The 20,246-nt window shown below is 33.3% G+C and overlaps 2 protein-coding genes across 4 annotated transcripts; both read right to left on the minus strand.

Moving 5' to 3' along the window:
• Positions 1-251: 251 nt before the first annotated feature.
• Positions 252-7,192, minus strand: LOC140051596 (uncharacterized). 3 transcript variants are annotated; one of them, XM_072096857.1, is made up of 12 exons: positions 6,950-7,192; positions 6,434-6,565; positions 5,852-5,995; positions 5,196-5,330; positions 4,602-4,748; positions 4,147-4,431; positions 3,528-3,851; positions 2,952-3,269; positions 2,726-2,829; positions 2,571-2,603; positions 2,417-2,449; positions 252-883 (listed from the first exon to the last, which is right to left on the minus strand). In XM_072096857.1, the coding sequence occupies exons 1-12, from the start codon at positions 7,137-7,139 to the stop codon at positions 758-760; spliced, it is 1,971 nt and encodes a 656-aa protein (XP_071952958.1). In that variant the 5' UTR covers positions 7,140-7,192; the 3' UTR covers positions 252-757. The 3 variants fall into 3 exon arrangements, with proteins under 3 accessions (XP_071952958.1, XP_071952957.1, XP_071952959.1); XM_072096856.1 differs by having other exon boundaries at positions 2,705-2,829; XM_072096858.1 differs by lacking the exon at positions 2,726-2,829 and having other exon boundaries at positions 774-883.
• Positions 7,193-10,701: 3,509 nt separating this feature from the next.
• Positions 10,702-20,070, minus strand: LOC140051986 (monocarboxylate transporter 13-like). Its single transcript, XM_072097347.1, has 7 exons — positions 19,760-20,070; positions 16,072-16,208; positions 15,013-15,281; positions 14,723-14,866; positions 14,000-14,136; positions 12,879-13,599; positions 10,702-12,486 (listed from the first exon to the last, which is right to left on the minus strand). Exons 2-7 carry the CDS (start codon positions 16,107-16,109, stop codon positions 12,320-12,322), a joined length of 1,476 nt encoding a protein of 491 aa, XP_071953448.1. The 5' UTR covers positions 16,110-16,208; positions 19,760-20,070; the 3' UTR covers positions 10,702-12,319.
• Between the last annotated feature and the right edge of the window lie 176 nt (positions 20,071-20,246).

A 20,246-nucleotide genomic window follows, 5' to 3' on the forward strand; every position in this document is an offset into this window, starting at 1 on the left:
CAACATAGTCTGACAAAAAATGGTATAAGTAGTGACATGTTGGCATATATGGGCATATTCACATTTGTTGTCGCATGCAGCTTTAAACGGTTGAATCAGAGGCCCTTGATCTCATACAATTATACTACTATCTATTACGCACACGTCAAATACAAGTGTACTGTATAAAACAATATATATCTATTCATTGATTAATAATAAATTTAATTGTTATTCTTTGTTTGAAAGACTAAGTAAAAACATATCTTTAAAAAAGGAAAACGTGAAGCGCACATAATCTACTGCATTATTATGATTAAACATTATAATACTTGGTGATACTTTGTAGGGACCACAGATCTACTAATCATTTTGACAAACTTAAATACATTATATATTTAGCTCTACCATACGTTACCTCTTAATGATCTGACACGTTATAAGATACAATAATATGGCCATGGTATAACATTAGAGACTAAAAATAAATAGATAATTAAAATTATCCGTGTAGGCCTACTTAGTATCAAGAACAAATTACGTCAGAGTTGGGACAAATACCTGATCAACAATAATATACAGCTAATCGTACAAGCAAACAACATAGTACGGTATATAATCTAAGAGGAATACATTGCTCATAATCAAAACAAAAACCAGTTTGCTTGATTTCCGCCATGATTTAACTAACTAATAATTGGAAAATCGTATAGTGAATTTACAGTGGAGACTATATATTATAATGCATCATTTATAATGCAATTGGGGCTGGGATAATTTAATTTGTATCTTTCTTTGCTGAAACATTCACATATACTTGATGTGTGTCATCCTTTATCTGTATTTCCTGGTAAGTATTGTCGTTGTTTTCTTCAGCATTATTGTAAGTCGCATATTCCTGTAACTAAAAATAATAAATAAAAATATATGATTGCTATTATTTTCTAATTCTGAAATCTAAACATTGACAAAGGGATGATACAAATAATGAATGATATGCATAATCATAAGTTAATAATGGTAATTTACTGTAAATAAAATTGTAATGTTTTTGTTAAATTTGATTATTATATCAATTTGTTTATTATGGGACAGAATAAGGGCCTAAAACGCCACACCATTCAGTAAATGATGAGGAGGGTGTACAATTGTCTTACAGAATAAGGGCCTACAACGTCACACCATTCAGTAAATGATGAAGAGGGTGTACCATTGTCTTACAGAATAAGGACCTACAACGTCACACCATTCAGTAAATGATGAAGAGGGTGTACCATTGTCTTACAGAATAAGGACCTACAACGTCACACCATTCAGTAAATGATGAGGAGGGTGTACCATTGTCTTACAGAATAAGGGTCTACAACGTCACACCATTCAGTAAATGATGAAGAGGGTGTACCATTGTCTTACAGAATAAGGACCTACAACGTCACACCATTCAGTAAATGATGAAGAGGGTGTACCATTGTCTTACAGAATAAGGACCTACAACGTCACACCATTCAGTAAATGATGAGGAGGGTGTACCATTGTCTTACAGAATAAGGGCCTACAACGTCACACCATTCAGTAAATGATGAGGAGGGTGTACCATTGTCTTACAGAATAAGGACCTACAACGTCACACCATTCAGTAAATGATGAGGAGGGTGTACCATTGTCTTACAGAATAAAGGCCTACAACGTCACACCATTCAGTAAATGATGAGGAGGGTGTACCATTGTTTTACAGAATAAGGGCCTACAACGTCACACCATTCAGTAAATGATGAGGAGGGTGTACCATTGTCTTACAGAATAAAGGCCTACAACGTCACACCATTCAGTAAATGATGAGGAGGGTGTACCATTGTTTTACAGAATAAGGGCCTACAACGTCACACCATTCAGTAAATGATGAGGAGGGTGTACCATTGTTTTGCAGAATAAGGGCCTACAACGTCACACCATTCAGTAAATGATGAGGAGGGTGTACCATTGTCTTACAGAATAAGGGCCTACAACGTCACACCATTCAGTAAATGATGAGGAGGGTGTACCATTGTTTTACAGAATAAGGGCCTACAACGTCACACCATTCAGTAAATGATGAGGAGGGTGTACCATTGTCTTACAGAATAAAGGCCTACAACGTCACACCATTCAGTAAATGATGAGGAGGGTGTACCATTGTTTTGCAGAATAAGGGCCTACAACGTCACACCATTCAGTAAATGATGAGGAGGGTGTACCATTGTCTTACAGAATAAAGGCCTACAACGTCACACCATTCAGTAAATGATGAGGAGGGTGTACCATTGTCTTACAGAATAAGGGCCTACAACGTCACACCATTCAGTCAATGATGAGGAGGGTGTACCATTGTTTTGCAGAATAAGGGTCTACAACGTCACACCATTCAGTAAATGATGAGGAGAGTGTACCATTGTCTTACCTCTTGTTGTTTATCATCTTTTGATTTGGGTACCTTGAAAATAAAATAGAAAGGTATTTACAACACTTCATTAATATACAGGTTTGTTTTTATTTGTCAAAACATTGAATGTACGTTAATCCATGATGTTTAATTACTGGTAACATTGTCTTACCTCTAGTCTTTTATCATCTCTTGATTTGAGTATCTTAAAAACAATAGAAATAAAGGAACATTTACCAATACAACAAAAGCTTTTTTTTAGCATACAATTCTTTTAAATTGTCATATTTTGAATTTATACGTTACTTGTGTATTTGATATTCGTACTTTGCTAATTACAAAACATGTGAAAAGGGTTAAGACAATTCCAATAAGCACACCAACAAACATTATTCCAACAACAAAGCTTGCTGGACTCTGCTTTGGAACATCTGAATAAAAATAGGAACATTATATAAATATAATACAAATAAATAATTTCTTTGTAGCGAAAACAATTATCATACAGTGAATTATTAGTAAAAGAATTATACATCAAATGCGTTTTTATTACCTTCTTCACTAGTTGTTGCATTGACAGTTGTTATTGGTCCTTCTAAGTATTGATCATCTTTCAGCTGATGAGTAACAGCACTGATGTTGATAATATAACTTGTGTACGCCTCTAAACTAGTAATGGTATGGCTGGTTTCCGATAACCAGACAGTCGATTCATCTTCATTTTGATTTTCAGCACACAGACACTGATTTTGAAGTTTATATTTCAGTTTGTAAAAGTCGATCTTGCAGTGTTCAGATTTAGGAGATGTCCACGTAATAGTAATGGAGTTCTTTTGACTTTCCGTCTTGACATTTTGGACAGCATCAGGAACTAAAAGATGAAATAGTAACAAGCAATTCAATACATACAGTAATATAACTTTTAGCAGATAAATTTAAACAAACAGTGCGATAGGTATTCAATATTGGTTGTATTGTAAAGACTTTAAAAGGAACATTTTACCGATTGAGTTGGTTACGTCATTAACAATGTTTTTCTATGTTAATGGAATTAATGTTTCACCTAACTGGTGCGTGAAAATAAATAAACTAGTTGATTGTTATGCAACTTTAATATGGTTTTACTTACGAAGACAAGGAATAAAAAGTTGTGTCAAAGGACTCATGTTAGCATTTCCTAAGTTACCAGGTCGAACAGCTATCACCCCTAACTCATAATCTACTCCTCGGTGAAAGCCATCTTCTCCATTAGCCTCAATATTGTAAGTGATTGATAACCCTGTAACCAATTCAGAGCATGGCTTCCATTTCTCTGCAGTTTGTCGATAGCAGACAGAGTATCCTATTAGAGGGCCATCTCCATTTTGACCAGTAGCTGTCCATTCATTCCATGATATTGTAACTGTAGAATCTGAGACTATTACATTGGGTTTTGTTGTCATTACTGGAGGATCTGAAATGAACTTATAATTAATTTTCGCCAACATTTTAATGGAATTTATTGCAATGAAAACAATTTAGTTTTGTAGTCGCTTCATATCCACTAGGTAAATGCTCCTATTCGAATTAAATAAATAACAATAATTTGGGTATACAGTAGTTACTAATATATATACTTATATACTTGTATAATAGTATATTATATAGTATGTATTATGATCAAGGCAGTATATTGAAAAACAAAACTGTGGCATTTGAGATATTCAAAAGCAACATCATATCAACAAATACAATCACAGGTCACTTACCATAAATGGTTACAGCTTCCTCCGTTTTTGTATTACCAGAAATGTCTGATTGCACTTGGCATTTAAAAACATCACCTTCTTTCATATTAATTTCGCTAAACACTATCGTGTTTGTGTAGTTCAATTCTGTAACCGTAGACACACCATTTCCAAGAACTACGTCACCGTGTAATACTTTAATGTCTACGTCACGTGGTATTGGATTTGCCTGGATAATGCACGTGATTGTCAATAACGCACCTCGGTTGCTAGAAGGAACAACTAAATTGACATTTGTTCTTCCGTCTGGGAAACATGAAAAATTAAACCAATTACAATTTGAAATTAAAGAAGAGAGGCTTAGAAAATGTATAAATCTTCTTAAACTAACTAGAAATACGTAAATTAGGAAAAATGCCTTTATCTTCCTAAATAAATAAATGTAAAATGAATAACATCATCATTTATTTGCTTACCAAGTTGGCAATCAGATCCTATCCAAAGATGTTTACATTTTCTATCACCACAACTTCCTGTGTTTCTCTCACATGGTCCATAATCTTCACAATGGCACTGGTACTTACATAGATCACCATACCATCCACCAGTACATTCATTAGGAACTAAAATGTTTAACAGCAGATACGATTAAATGCCATAGGCCTAATCTTTATAATGGGATTCCAAAACAATACATGAATTACAAAGAAATACAAAGTACTAGTTTTGAAGAACAAACTAAACTATTATACCTCATAAATTTCAAGGATCATTAGTTATGAATTACATACTTTATATTGGTGAATTAAAGTAGCCTACTTCAATCGCGATGAATATAATAATTAAAATACATTTTGAACGTTCAAAAAATGTATGTATATAACATTATTTTACATATTCTGTTTAGCAACAAATCATAACAGTTTCTGTATGATTTTGAAAAAAAAAATAGTAAGATTGTGTACGATCGAAATACCATAACTGATATTAATATATAATAATAATAATATTAAATAAAACAATAATAGCAATGGCGGATCCATAAATATCTGTATATATAATGTCCAAACCTTGACAGTTTTTTCCGGAATATCCATCCTCACATGGTCCATCTGGACATCCTCTGCTTGGATCACAAGTCACACCAGCTGCACAGTGACATTGCTCGCTACAAGTTGATCCATAATACCCTGTTGTTTCACAAGCTGTGGACAATTTAAAAAACAAACATTGTTTCGGCCGTCGTATCGTTTGAAATGTTTTTTTAGAAGTGAAACCTTTGTTATGTAATTGTAAACTCTATGCTCATGATTGTTATTAATTTAATTCAGCAACTAGAGAACGTTTAATTTGTGTTAAAGCAATACCTAATACATACATGTAACATAATATGAACAAGGCAATATACATGGCTGAAGTCGCGGCTCAAGTTAGTTAGTTTACCGACCAACCGACCGACCAACCAACCAACCGACATAGTGAGCGTTGCACGCGACTGAAAATTAATTAAAATTGTATTAGATACATTTATTGTATACAATACTAGTACGTGTTATACTAAAAAAAATCGTATTCAACCCTAAAATAATTACTTGACAACTTTGTCCATTTGAAGATCAATCTTTTGATTTGATTTTTACTAACAATTAGTTTTCAATATTTAATTATTGATTAGAATAAAAGGATAAAATACAGTAATAACCAAAATAATTATATACTTCCTTACTTCCTTTGCAGTCAAGGTCTTTATATCCAGCCATGCAAGAGCATCCTAGTGGGTCTGGAATACATCCCATTGAACCAGAACAACCAGGATTGCTACTGCTACACACATGGGTACATGTTCTTCCCCAATGGTTATTTCCACAACCTAATCACCAGAAACATATTATACAAATAAAGATTGATTATAATTGTAATTAGTAAATTAAAGATTTTAACAATAAATTTCCAAAGAAAAATACAGTTAGTAGTGATAGGAAGACATCGATGTGCGATAGCATAGAACAAAATAGAAATTAAAGTAAAACATTATTATTGAATAACTACCTACTTGACTTTCTGAACATAGGTATCTACAATATCAGGTATAACTGAAGGAAACATGAAATATGGTGCTTTTATTTCTCTGACCGAAATGTACGAATACGATACAATAGTATTTTTTTTCATAAGCAATGTTATAAATGAAATTGTGAAATGTTTGACCATTCTGTATAAAATATAAGTGTATGTAGGCCTACGTGTAAAGTTTGAATATGTTTCAAAGGAAGAATGTTTATTAACATTAACATTTCACTTAAAATACCTTCACTACAGTCTTCTCCTTTGAATCCTGGTGGACATACACACAGTCCAGATACATCATCACATATACCACCATTATAACAAGTAGGACAGAGGTTCTGGCAATCAGTACCCCAACGAGAGGCTGAGCAACCTGCAATATGAATGATGATGTTTGAATGAACGTTTCACAATTCTTAAATAATTAAAGCAGTTCATTTTAAAGTATAATCTTTGATAAATAAGAGAAATATGCTATAATCTTCAATTATATCAAATCTATTTAAATAACTATATACATGTTGTACGTTGTTACATTTTGATGGTGAATGATATTCAATTTAGAAATAATGTACCAGTATGTGACTAAGGTGAATAAGTTTTTAAAACGCGAAGAATTAAAAAAAAATTGTTCAAAAGTTTTACTTGACACTGCCAATCAAGTAAACAATTTAGACAAAGTCAAGTAGTATATTATATGTATAAGTATTTTATATAATTGATTAATCTCTTATAGTTATGTAATTCATTTATTTACCTCTTACAATAAGTCTTACAATGGCGTGTCTACCCTCATGTCTGCTTCCATTTAGATAGCATTCATATATACCACCGTCGTCTTTTGTGACATACGGAATTGTGATATTGCTGGAACCAGACCAGCTGTCAATAACATTTCCATCACGTCGCCATCTTAGATCATCTAGATCACCTTCCTTCAAATGCATCTTTATTGTAACAGTTTCTCCAAAACTTACAGTTTGTGTTTGCCTTTCCGGTTTGACATATGCTGTAAAAACATTACAATAAGAAGTTTTAATACAGTACATCTATTTACGATTATTACATAAACCACTGAAAAGAAAAACAAGCTGTATGTTTGGTCATTTAAGTATGTGTTGCCCAACAATGTTTAACCAGGAAAAAGGTTAATCGATGTTTTATTAGACATGTGTACATCTTTTTCCTTTGCACTTTAATGTTGCCAACAACATTCAGTTCATACAGATGTTTAATGAAAATTCAAATATGAAGCTTAATTCATAGAAATAATTTTAAAAGACTAACCTTCCTTTGCTAGTATAATTAAAGGAATGTATGACGGTGACGTTTGGTTTCTCAAACCAGTTACATTACAGAAGAAAGCTCCAACTCTGTGACTGCCATCCCATTCTGACAAATATTGCCTGTAATAATAGCGCTTGTCTCTAAAATGTTTTCCATGTTCAGGTGTATATGATCTTAATTGTATGTTATTACCACTTCCAGTATCAACTACCCGTCCAAATGTTATGCTGAGTGTTTGTGGATCTTCTATATATTCGATAAAGCTACCGATAAAAGCAGCGTCATATATGGGATCAAGTGAGCGAAGAGGGTCAGCAGTTAAACATGTTTGATCAGCAATGTCACCTTAAAAAGAAAATAGATATTAAAATGTAAAGTGCAAAGTGAGTTAAATTATCGTGTGTTGAACCCACATTGAAACAGTGTCCACCACACGATCAGGAGAGAATGATCCAGTGATTTGTAATAGCCGAAGGCTGGATAGCAATCTTTAGTGCTGTAGCAGTTCAAGAAGTGATTCTCCATGGAGAGGGAACCAACAAGATGGCGGCTGCAGTTGACCAATCGAATATGCCCTACGCAGTACGCACTACTACGCCTGTGTTGAGCCTATATATGCGTGAGAACGATACGCAACGCAGCGCGTTTAAGCGTATAAAAACGATTCTATATGATCCTCGTATACAAAAAATGCTAGATATACCAAGAAATTATTAATTCCATTGCGATTAACAATATATTTAATTTTATAAAAACTTCACTGTGCTTTGGCAAGAAAATGTGTTGTAATTTATGTGGTCTTAATGTATTATATTAGATTATTATTTTTTACGGCCGATCTTGTTGGTTCCCCCTCCTGTTGGAATCCCTTTCAGTCTGGAGTACGCCCTCTAGCCTTCGGCTTACAGCTCACTGGAATGAACATGCATCAATGTATACCGTTGTCTATGTTTTGTCGAAAAACAAACTTGGGGAACATGACAGTTCAGATTAGCCCAAGATGATAAAGGCAAGATGCTTGTAAACAAAAATCAATAGTAAACATGCAAACATTGATTGATGCAACTTGGGGCTGAGGTACTATAATTATTATTGTCATGCCAAACAACGTTCTTATAGTCCCTCTCAAACAGCTCCCGGATGTATGGTGTACTTGGCCCTTTTAGAATAATACTCTTCGTCCCTTCAAGCATGTTCACAATATTAGTAGTAATGATGGCGTATGCAATACAAATACACTTTAAGGTTATTTACTTCAACTGCCTATGCAGTTTTTTGTCCATCAATACGCCCTAACCATGCATAGCCTAACTATTTAATAACACAATAGTACAAACTTACCATAGACAAAAACACAGAAAGTAATAAAATAAGGCAAATCAATCATATAACAGATCATTTGTATAATATATATGCAATCACCTTGTCATGTGTTTAGTAGTAGGCCTATGTTTAAAGAACAATAGCTCCTAAATATGTATTGTACGAATTACAACCTTTGAAATTCAGTAAATATATTCAAAACCAAAGAAAACCATTAAGGAAATAATCTTATCTTTAATCCGGAGATTTATATCCATGGAGTAGTAATATAGAATTGTGTACAAAAATATAAATAATACAATAATTTATTCCGAGTTTAGATGATGGGATAGCATTATTAGGCCTATAGTCGTATTCAATAACTAAGTGTTATACCGAATGTCCGAAATGGGATGTTACATCAGGTGGTTAAAATCAGTACCGAAAGTACGAATCAACTTGATATACCATCGAGTAAAAATTTTAGAAATAACCCGCGATTTACCGAATTTTGCACTTACGTAAATTTATATATAGATGATGGCGACGTTAATACAATATAATGTTATTTCCTGATACAGTAACCGATGGGCCTAATCGCAGTTTGATATCCCTCCATACTCATATAATTTAATTACATAATATTTAATAACTAAACAATAGTACAAACTTACCGTAGACAAAAACACTGAATATCGATAACAAAAGACAAATCTTCATCATATAACTGATCATTTTTTATAATAAATGTGCAATACTTTGTTGCGTATGTTGTGTTTTCTACGCGCTTGGCTACCGTATCAAATAACTTCCGGAAAGCAGCTCCGGAACAACTTAGTCGGTTACAAATCAGTACATAATATTTAAACCAGAGAAGAAAACCAATAAGAAAAGCGGAAACCATGAAAATAATAATTTTTTTAAAAACGGAAAACAACATGAATAATCTCGGCACATAACGACGGCTTTAATTGGAATTTCATCTTGTCTTCAATTGGGAGAATTTACATCCATAGAGTAAAAATACAAATACATATTTATGCCTATAAATAGTATGCAAAAAAAAACACAAGTTCAGTCCAGATTTAGAGATGAACTATATATATGCATGCAATATAAGATTATTAAAGATCGACACAAGTTTATAATATGTGTATAGGCATGCAACAGGGATGCAAATACGCTATGCATGCGGCTCATTCAATAACTGAATGTGTTGTTTAATCCCATACGGCCGGCCCAGCTGAATTAATATTTTCTGTATTGTCTGATTTCAACTGAATTTTCTGGAATTTCAAATATAAACTCCGTGGCCGAATTATCACAATCTGGTATCGTATATAGTAGGTCTATGAAATTAAACTACATTAACAATTTAAATTTGCCGTTGCATATTTTTAAACCGAATTAAATCAATTAATCTGTTGACAGATGCGAATCTTAATTTTGAACTAAAATTATGCAAAAGATTATTTAGGATGCGAAATCAAAAGGTGGTGCTGTAGGCTATATTGCGAATTTAAATCCCATCTGAAACAAGGACAAATATAGGTACCTATATTTTTCTTACAAATAAGCAAAATGGCGCTTCATTATACATTGTTTGCGTTCACATTTAATGAGGGTCAATTAATAATATAATTCATTTCAGATTCTAAAATTATACCGGAAAACATAAGTTAATGCCAGATTTGGTACCGGATCCAGAAATAAGCAACACGGCTGAATGAAGGGAAACATTACCGTATTATATCAAAACGGAAAATTACCTCAAAACTATCCGAAATTCTTCAATCCTTTTGAAATTATGAATTAGAAATCAGAATAAAAGTTTGTGGCCGAACTTAACTTTCTAGAATCTATTATATGAATGAATGAATGAACAAAAACACGCATTCTACAGTTCTTTCCAAATTCTATAGCATTTTATTTCTTTGGATAAATCTATTAACCCAATGTAAACTAAAGCCTAAGTTTGCATTGCTGATACCCCTACTGTACACTAGTTTAGGAATATTTTAATACTCAATTGTATATATACACATATATCATTTCACATTGAGTTTTACTCATGATGATCTAATAAATATAATATATATAATATGAAATATACAATACACATAAAAGGCACTACATACTGCCCGACTGATAAGGTCACTTTATAAACTATTGCAATTAAATAACATAATCATTCATACTAAATATTACTCTATATAAAAATGAAATAAATTACAAAAAAAAATGTTTATTTCTGTTTGCAATAAGGGAAGAATCAAGTAGAATTAACTCTCCTTGGTTATTGTTAGCAGATTTAACCAAATCAATTATTATTTACCATAATGCCACAAACTGTAGAATATTAAAACCAATATCGATCTATCTATTGCTATCGATTTCTGATAATTATTAGGAATAATATTACAAACAGAATTTAACTTATCTATATACAGTATATGTATCCAATTCATTGTTATGACTGAAAAATGCTTTTCGGAAGATGATATGGTAATGGTTGATACCTTAATTGTGACATAACATTTGACACTGTTGCGTTACCAAGGAAATTAGAAACGCACACTCCTGCATAGTTAAACAAATCGACACTCAGCTTTGGAAATTAAATAATATAACTACGGTACTGTTATTGTTACCTATTTACATTTATAATTTTAGTATTTTAAATAAATAATTATTTTGTTGCTTCAATTTTTTTCATTACAAAAGGTAATACTTTACAAATACTGACAGTGACAATTTCACAGACACGGGTTTCGTGGTCGGAGTGGGTTTGTAGGTTATGGCGTGTGATATGAAAAGCATGTGCAAACGTGTGTTAAAACATGGAGCAACAATTGCTCCAATCTTAAAACTTTTTTTTTTTTCACAATCCCTTTTGTTTCGGATTATACAGTTTATCGCATTACTTATGCATTCGATATTTATTGTTAAGGGTTGGTTGTTTGTTTAAACCGGTTCAACGATGACTTCATCAATTTGGTTACTACTAAAATTATGATACTCTACCTCATAAGCAATGGAATGGATAACAATGGAACATTCAAGATTTGAGAAACCACATAGAGTAGAACCCCTTTAATAGGGGTTGTCCCTTTAATAAGCTTGTAGGCCTACCCTTAATAGGTTTGTCCCCTTAATAGTGGTGTCCCCTTAATTGGAGTGTTCCAAAAGGCGTAGTTCTACTGTAGTGATATACCGTCGACTACGGCTTTTTAAAAGTAAAAATTGTTTCAAGAACATGAAACGTATAAAATAATACATATTATATTGTATTCACATTGTAGAAAATTACTTTGACAACTACATTGTGCGGCACTGTATTTTGGCATGTATACAATCTTGAATTGAATAATTCATAACAAAAAGTAGGATAATAAATGAATAATGATAGTAAAAAAACAGTAATACATTAACAATAGTATTAATAGTAATAATCTTATTATAACAACAATAAATATGAACAACAACAAAAAGAAAAGGAAAAGATTAACAACAACAAAAAGGAAATGACACATTCTATCTATGGCGACAACTCTCGTTCCTTTTCGTTTTTCACTGATGTTTTTTTTCCTTCAATCAATTGTTGAATACATGGCTTACACACAATCATCAAAACAGACATGAACTGCACCATTCCTACCACAATGAACGGCTTGTAATAGCTACCATAGTAATCATGAAGAACACCTGCAACATAATAACACAAATGCATTATTACACGGTAGGCCTACTATTAGCAAACATGGACAAAACCTACTCTTTATAAAGGCTAATCCTTAAAATCATGATATCGGAGAGAGAGTAACAATTGAATCGTCTGTGCACACCATCAGTTCTATGCCTTTCATAGATAATCATAGATTATATTAACATCAGTAGTGGTACTTGTTCACAATGTCAAATTATTGTTATCGTGGCATTCGTTCACACACAGCGAGCTTGTAATTTCCAGAATTTGAAAAACAGCACAATACACAGTTTACGTGTGGAGATGACCAAATCAATAATGTAATATTTATAACAAGACCAAGACTTACTGGCCGTCTGAATATAACGTACAAATGAATGGGTATACTTACCAGTTATTGAGCCACCAAGTAAAGCCCCAGTTCCACGAACAAGGTTAAACCAACCAAGAGCAGCAGGTAATTTATTCATACCAACGTAATCGCGAACGAGAACAGGTCCAAGTGGCATCATGATGCCAGTGGCTATACCATATATTATAGAAAAAGTTAACAATCCAGTAAAATTTTGAAAAAGTGGGTCCATCATTAACGACAGCCAAGCAATAACAGTGCCAAATGCCAACAGACTGTAAGATGAAATAATGTTCCAATGCAAGATGCCAATCTGCGCAAGACGGCCAGTTATAGCGCCAACACCAGTGGACGAAAGAAGAATGGCTGACATTGTAGCAGAAATTTGCAACTCTTCTGCTTGTGGCGCAACGTATATTAACCACGCTTCATAAGCAAATCCACTTAATAGTATAACTGGCAACAAGATCACAAACATTGCATTTTCACAAAATAATCTTAATTCTAAATGTCTGACAAAGCTTCTTATAATGCTTCGTAAACGTTTGCTTCTTGTTGGCTGTGTTTTATGTTTTTTATTGCCATTATTGGTGAATTGTTCGTCGGCTATATGCGAATCATCGTTTTCGTGAAGATCTACTTCTCTAAAGTCTCTGGAAAGATGAACTGGTCTCATTAGCGCTCCTCCAACAGCAATGTGCAGAGTGACACCTGATAATATTAATGCAGCTCCTCTCCAGTCATACAGTTGCAAAAATAACTACCAAAAAAAAAGGTTGTAACCGTATAAAAATAATCTAGTTTGTGTGACATGCAAGAATTATGTAATTCGTCGATTCATAACGAAGTAAAAAGGTTTGTAAAGATTGAATACTGTAAATTATTTAATATTTATTGTTTGTTTTGGTTTTCTAGTCTGCAAGATTAAAGCAGGTGTGTTGCAATCAGTCCTGAAGTTTAATTTAGAGCATAGAGCGAACAAATACATCCTTTATTCTGATGGTATATTTCCAGGCGTGTTTATGTGTGGCCTACTTCATCTTATAGTAAAAAATACCATAATCAGGCGTTTTAAATAAATAGGGTTTGAAGAACAAAAGACCTCAATCCTAAGTGTCTTGGCTAAACCGGATATTTGTATGAAAGACATAGGTAATTACCTGTGCTATAGGAGGTATTGATAGATAACCGATTGGTCCACCGAGGTAGATTATGCCATTGGCTAAAATAAATAGATTCTCGAAATACCGACTGACAATGACGACACTTGCTGTTGAAGCTAATCCAAATCCTAGACCTGAAATATCATCAACAATCAAATAAAAAATGTGTTCGTTTTTAGAAATTATACAATGAAATTGCGATTCATAAGGAATGTCACAAGACAGAATGCCTCAATGGGTCCTAGGCATGCTGCTCTTTCTTCTAATAGTGAGTTTATGTTTAGGCCTACTTCATCAACCCTTACCATTTACAGAGTGGAACAACAACAACATACTACTTTATAATGCATGAATAATATCATACTGTAATACGTTGACATAGATAAATGTGATATTCGACAACTTTTTACAAAAGGAAGAAAAAAAATTAATTAATAATTAAAACAAAAACATCAATAGATGAGTCAATTTTAGATACATTTCAATAAATATTGAGAAACATATTGCAGGCCTAATGATAACACGAGGTGACATCCCTTTCATGTGGTGATATTGAGAAAGATATTGCAGGCCTTTATGATCACACGAGGTGACATTCCTTTCATGTGGTGATATTGAGAAAGATATTGCAGGCCTAATGATCACACGAGGTGACATTCTTTTCATATGGTGATGCATTATCATGTTAGTTATCAGTCGAATAATCAACTTAATTTTTACCTGGAAGAATACCTAGACCAATTGCCAAACAGAATACGTTGGTGGCGCTGTATGCAATTAGGAGTCCACTACCTGCTAACACACCTCCTACAATTCCAATTATTCTACAACCATACTTCTTGCATAGTGCACCTGCAATAGGACCTAGAATACAGACAAAATAGATACCTTAATATTAATGCCGTAAGATAGAGCTTTAAATGCCCCCACGAAAGTCGTATTGTTTCATCTGAAATTGATTTGATCATTCTGCAATATAGTGAATGTATTTAGCACCATTTATATCTTACCAGTAGTTAACAGGAGAGTCATTGGCATTGAAACAATCCATCCAATTGTCCCAGTGTTGCTCTCAAAATTATCAACAAGTGGTGTTACAAATATGCCTAATGTTCTTGGTATTCCAAATGATATATACATGCACATAAACGATCCAACGACAACTATCCATCCCCAACCCCCATCAGGGGGATGATGTAGGTACCGAGGACGCCTTTCACTCTTATGTAACTCTACTCTAAATTCATCTTCCTCGATTAGAGGCTGAAGAGCTGCTAATCTGTAGTGGAATATAAACATTATTTATGTTCATTATTGTTTATAATATTATTCCGAACAAAATTATAAAGGTGAACTCATACTTTAGAGACGGTTACTCAGTAAATTCCAAATTTTCTATAACTATAAACTATCAAAAACGAAATTGGAAAAGTTAGTTTTTCATTGATTCACAGACATTTAATACCCAGACAAACACTCTTAAAATGGATGCCAGAGCCAAATAAAAATGACATCAGATTTGCAGCCTTCAACACACTGTGTTTTGCAGCCTTCAACACACTGTGTTTTGCAGCCTTCAACACACTGTGTTTTGCAGCTTTCAACACACTGTGTTTTGCAGCTTTCAACACACTGTGTTTTGCAGCCTTCAACACACTGTGTTTTGCAGCCTTCAACACACTGTGTTTTGCAGCCTTTAACACACTGTGTTTGGCAGCCTTCAACACACTGTGTTTTGTAATTTGCAAATACTATAATTTCTTACTTTCAAATAAAAAAATAGTAAATAAAAAAAAAAATCAACTTTACAGACAAATTATTTGCTTTGAAATTTAAACTTAAACTAACTGGTTACAACAATTTTAGATTAATTGTTTTCTGATTAGATTCATTTTAGATCAAAATAAAAATTGATTGATCTTTATTGAAATACTAATTTCAGTGAAAAGTAAAATTGTTTCCTTACAACCTACGTTTGGTGACATGACATTTTCATTTTATTTTAAACCTAACTTTGAAACCTTAGAACTAGGCCCCTATACCATACCAAATCATCGAAAATATTTTACCTCATGTGTGGTTGTGATCCTTCAAAGTACGAACTCATTCCTTACAGAATAATGATGTTTGTCTTATGAAGCTCCAACGAGTGAGTCAGTCAGTAATTACTGCTACCAGCATCAGGACACCAAAGTCTCAATATTACCTGTACAAAAAGATGAGTGGTGACACGTGGTGATGTTGTGTTAATTAGTAACTAATAATTAAGGATACCTATCCTGAAGCTTATGCTACGATATTTTATTGTTGCATGCTTAAATCATTTTAATTGTATTTGGGGTTTGCAAAGACGGATGATGACAATGACATGCTTCAATGTGAATTACTAAAACGTTCCTAAAATTCTGTACACCTACTACTAGACGTTAGCTATTTCAGATCGATTGGATACTAAAATAATTAAGCTTGTTATTTAAACTAAATTTAAGTGATATTTACAAAAGCATTAAACGCCAGTCTTGTTCTTTTGTTTATTCCACACTGTAGAAATATTTTACATAATCCGAAATCACAAAGATGACCTCTGAGTTTAGATCCAGGCATCAGGTTTTTCCAACAACTGCGCGTTGCAGTAGTTTGCGCAGACGCGTAGCAAGTGGACCGGAACCAAGCTTAAATTACTTGCATTCATCATCCGCATTTTATATTGTCTGCAACGTCATACCAATAAATTATTCACGCAATCAAAATTATTGAAGATAAATAAAGAAGCGCATCGTCAACAACCTGACATTATCAATTTGTTTAAATATGATATAGTCTATGCATGGAGGTATAAATGGTCTATGTACACACGTATACTATTATACACAAACAGAAGTATAAACATTTACAATATTATATTCTTATATGAAATCAATATATAATATTATCCGGGTGTGTTGCAGGCTTTTCTTCTGTAAAGCGGTTGTGAAGTAAAACACACCCTATTTTGGGTCTGATTGTGTTTCCGATCCTATACTGCTGTTTAATCGATGATAGAACAGAATTCAATTTCCTTATGTTAGTGACAGCAGATGAAGAAACATCAGATAAAAGCGGTTCGGTAACATATATGCTGGTTTATGAATAGGCAGCACAATAGGATTCAAAACTAAATCGTCTCGTAATGTTAAATTTGAAATAAATATCTTTATTTCAATTTATTATCTATTTTATTTTTATGTTTTTTTCTTTGCTATGTTATGACTCGAATCATATTTCCATTTAACACACCGTCGTTTATAATATGGCAAACTACTACTTCGACACTTTTGCAAGGAGAAATCGAGGACTCGAAGACCTGATTTCTAAAGTCAGTCATGGTTTGACCGCTGTGCTTTAGGCATGGCAGTGAAAACTCAAAAACGGGATTTCCAAAATTAGAATAGAATGCCCACGTATATAAGATTTCCTTACCGAATGAGAATAAGAGTTTGGACAGGCCTACGAGGTAACAAGGCCATATACCTGGCCGGCTGACAGGCCTACGAGGTTAACAAGGCCATATACCTGGCCGGCTGACAGGCCTACGAGGTTAACAAGGCCATATACCTGGCCGGCTGGCTGCAGTCGCGTGCTCAAATTTGAGTGTTTACCGACCGACCAACCGACCAACCGACCGACCGACATAGTGAGCTGTAGAGCCGCGTTTGCAAAAAAAAAAAGAATACAACTTAGGCATAGGCGGCCTAAAGGCTTTACACGTACTGTAAATAAGTTTCGTTCATCTAAAGGTAGGCCTACACACACATTCGAGAGACAATTAACCATTCATTTTAGTAAGCCTCCTCCGTAGACCTATTAATAAATTGCACAATTTTATCACATACAAATTGTCTCCAAAGACTGGGAATGTATCTTTACTGAAATGGAAGGCGTGATATTTGTCAACACATTTGCTAGTGAGTAAACATCACACAGCCAATACACACAGAAATAGTTCAACTGTTACACATTAAAACAAGTCATAACCCAATTCGCGTCCCTAGCAGAACATTTACATTTTCATTTTAAAATAAATACAGTAAGCAAACACAATGTACAGTTATAATTTGTTATTCCATATTTAAATATTCAATATTTAATTGAAAACAGATTCATATTGCCAAAACAAAATTGTATCTGACTTCCAATTTATATTATGCATACTGACATCCTCTCCCAGTTGGGAAAACGAATAATATAAATATACACTATATAATCTAAAGCTGGAAATATAACGTATAAAGTTCTTTCTACACTATCAAACTAGTTTGAAAAAGTGTGATATGCCCAAATATGGTAGTGATATGCCCAAATAAAGTATATATTTTGTTGTCACATAAAGTTTGATAGTGTAGACAGAGCTTAAGAATAATCAATCATCGTTGTTAATAATGAAAAGTAAAATAAAATGGTATAACTTGTTTTCCAAATGTTTTTTTTTTTCAAACGTTCGGCACAACCCTGTAAAAAGACAATTGATGTAAGCGGAACTTGACACCACCAAGAACAAAAGTAAAGTAGGCCGCTCATCTTCATTTTGTCATATGCCTACAATATAATATACCGGTACTAACTGATAATATCTTTGTATGGTTCTACCTATTCTGGACGTACGGCGTTCAATGTCATAGCGAAACCCTGGAAACACTTATAATAACATATTGAACATTACGTAAACATAAACAGCAATATTTTTAATCCAAAAAACACGACGTGTTTAAAATGTCACTGAACTAAACATTTTACGTCACTCGATTTGCTTTACCGACTGTCGTTAATATTGTCCCTCGACTCTCTGTTAGCTAATTCGTAGCCAAACCATTACATTATTAATCGTATTTCAACACAGAATAGTTTATGTCAACACGCAATGGACCTATTTTTCCCATAACGTATACTTAATTGCACTATCATTTAATATAATTTCACTTGGAACAGTATTTTAAATTCATGGATTGTAAGTTTATTGAATAGCGCTAAATTGGTTAACATTAATCATTAGATTGTGCGTTGTAAGTCCTCATCTCTAAAACAGTTCATTCCATAGAAAACTGAGGCAGCATTTTATAAAAAAAAAATATACATAGTTTTTCTTTCAATAAAAATCTCTCCACTATTAAAACTATCGAGTGCTCCTATTGTTAACTATTTGTTTCACACTCATTCATGGTATCTTCCAAAGCTAAGATCAAAACACAAACACAAACATTACATAATCGATCACCTGTATTTTGACACTTGCTCACATACATAAGATGGCTGTAATTCCAAACATACCTGACTTAGGCCTACGATAGAGAAGACATTTATTTATAAGAATTATATAGGCCCCGGTAATATATCCATAAGTCTAATTCAATAGATACTCATCGTTCTTCTCAGCATATACAAGGCCTACAAGGCCTACAAGGCCTATTACTCCTTTCAACCTTTGAAAGGAAATCAACAAGCGTCCTTTATGACATGGACCAGGATACAGACACAAATACTTGTATAGATTATTGGTTATTTCGAGAAAAATATATCTGAACACCGCAAGTGCATTCTGTATAGGTATAAGCCTACCTCCATGAACTACGATATGAATATGTCAATTAGTAAATGTATGAATGAATGAATGTAGTAGAGGTAGTAGCGTAGTGTTTTAGACTAGTGAATGAGACATATTAAAACAGACTTATTTGAATATTTTCGCTGAAAATAACACCCTATAAAATAAGATATACTTACCTATATTTCATGATGATTGATTATATCGTGGAAGCTTATGTAAACAAGTAATTGCATGTCGACTTATTATGATTACTACGTAGCCATTGATAATATCCAAACGTATATTAGCTTTCTCTTCCTTAAACTACTGAAGCCATATGGAGGAGTGTGCTACAGTTACATACACAATGCAGCTGTACTTGTCTTCCTATTCATTTGCATTGCTTCGCTGCCGTAAGTATGCTTGCTGCGTTAATAACCTATCCACCTATCAGTATTAGCCGTCGTAATATTAAATACACACAACTACGTAAATACTAAACGATTTAACTGGATTTAACACTGAAGACATGCGTACGAGTAAAGTACAGCAGTTCGATTCAAATGTATTTGCACTATATTTATTATAAAACAATACGCATTTTGATAATAAATAAAAACTCAGTGCATGAAATACACATTTTATGAAATTAAGCGCATGAAATCCGAATAAATTTAAAACTTG

Source organism: Antedon mediterranea, chromosome 6, assembly GCF_964355755.1.
Source record: "Antedon mediterranea chromosome 6, ecAntMedi1.1, whole genome shotgun sequence".
Classification (NCBI taxonomy): domain Eukaryota; kingdom Metazoa; phylum Echinodermata; class Crinoidea; order Comatulida; family Antedonidae; genus Antedon; species Antedon mediterranea.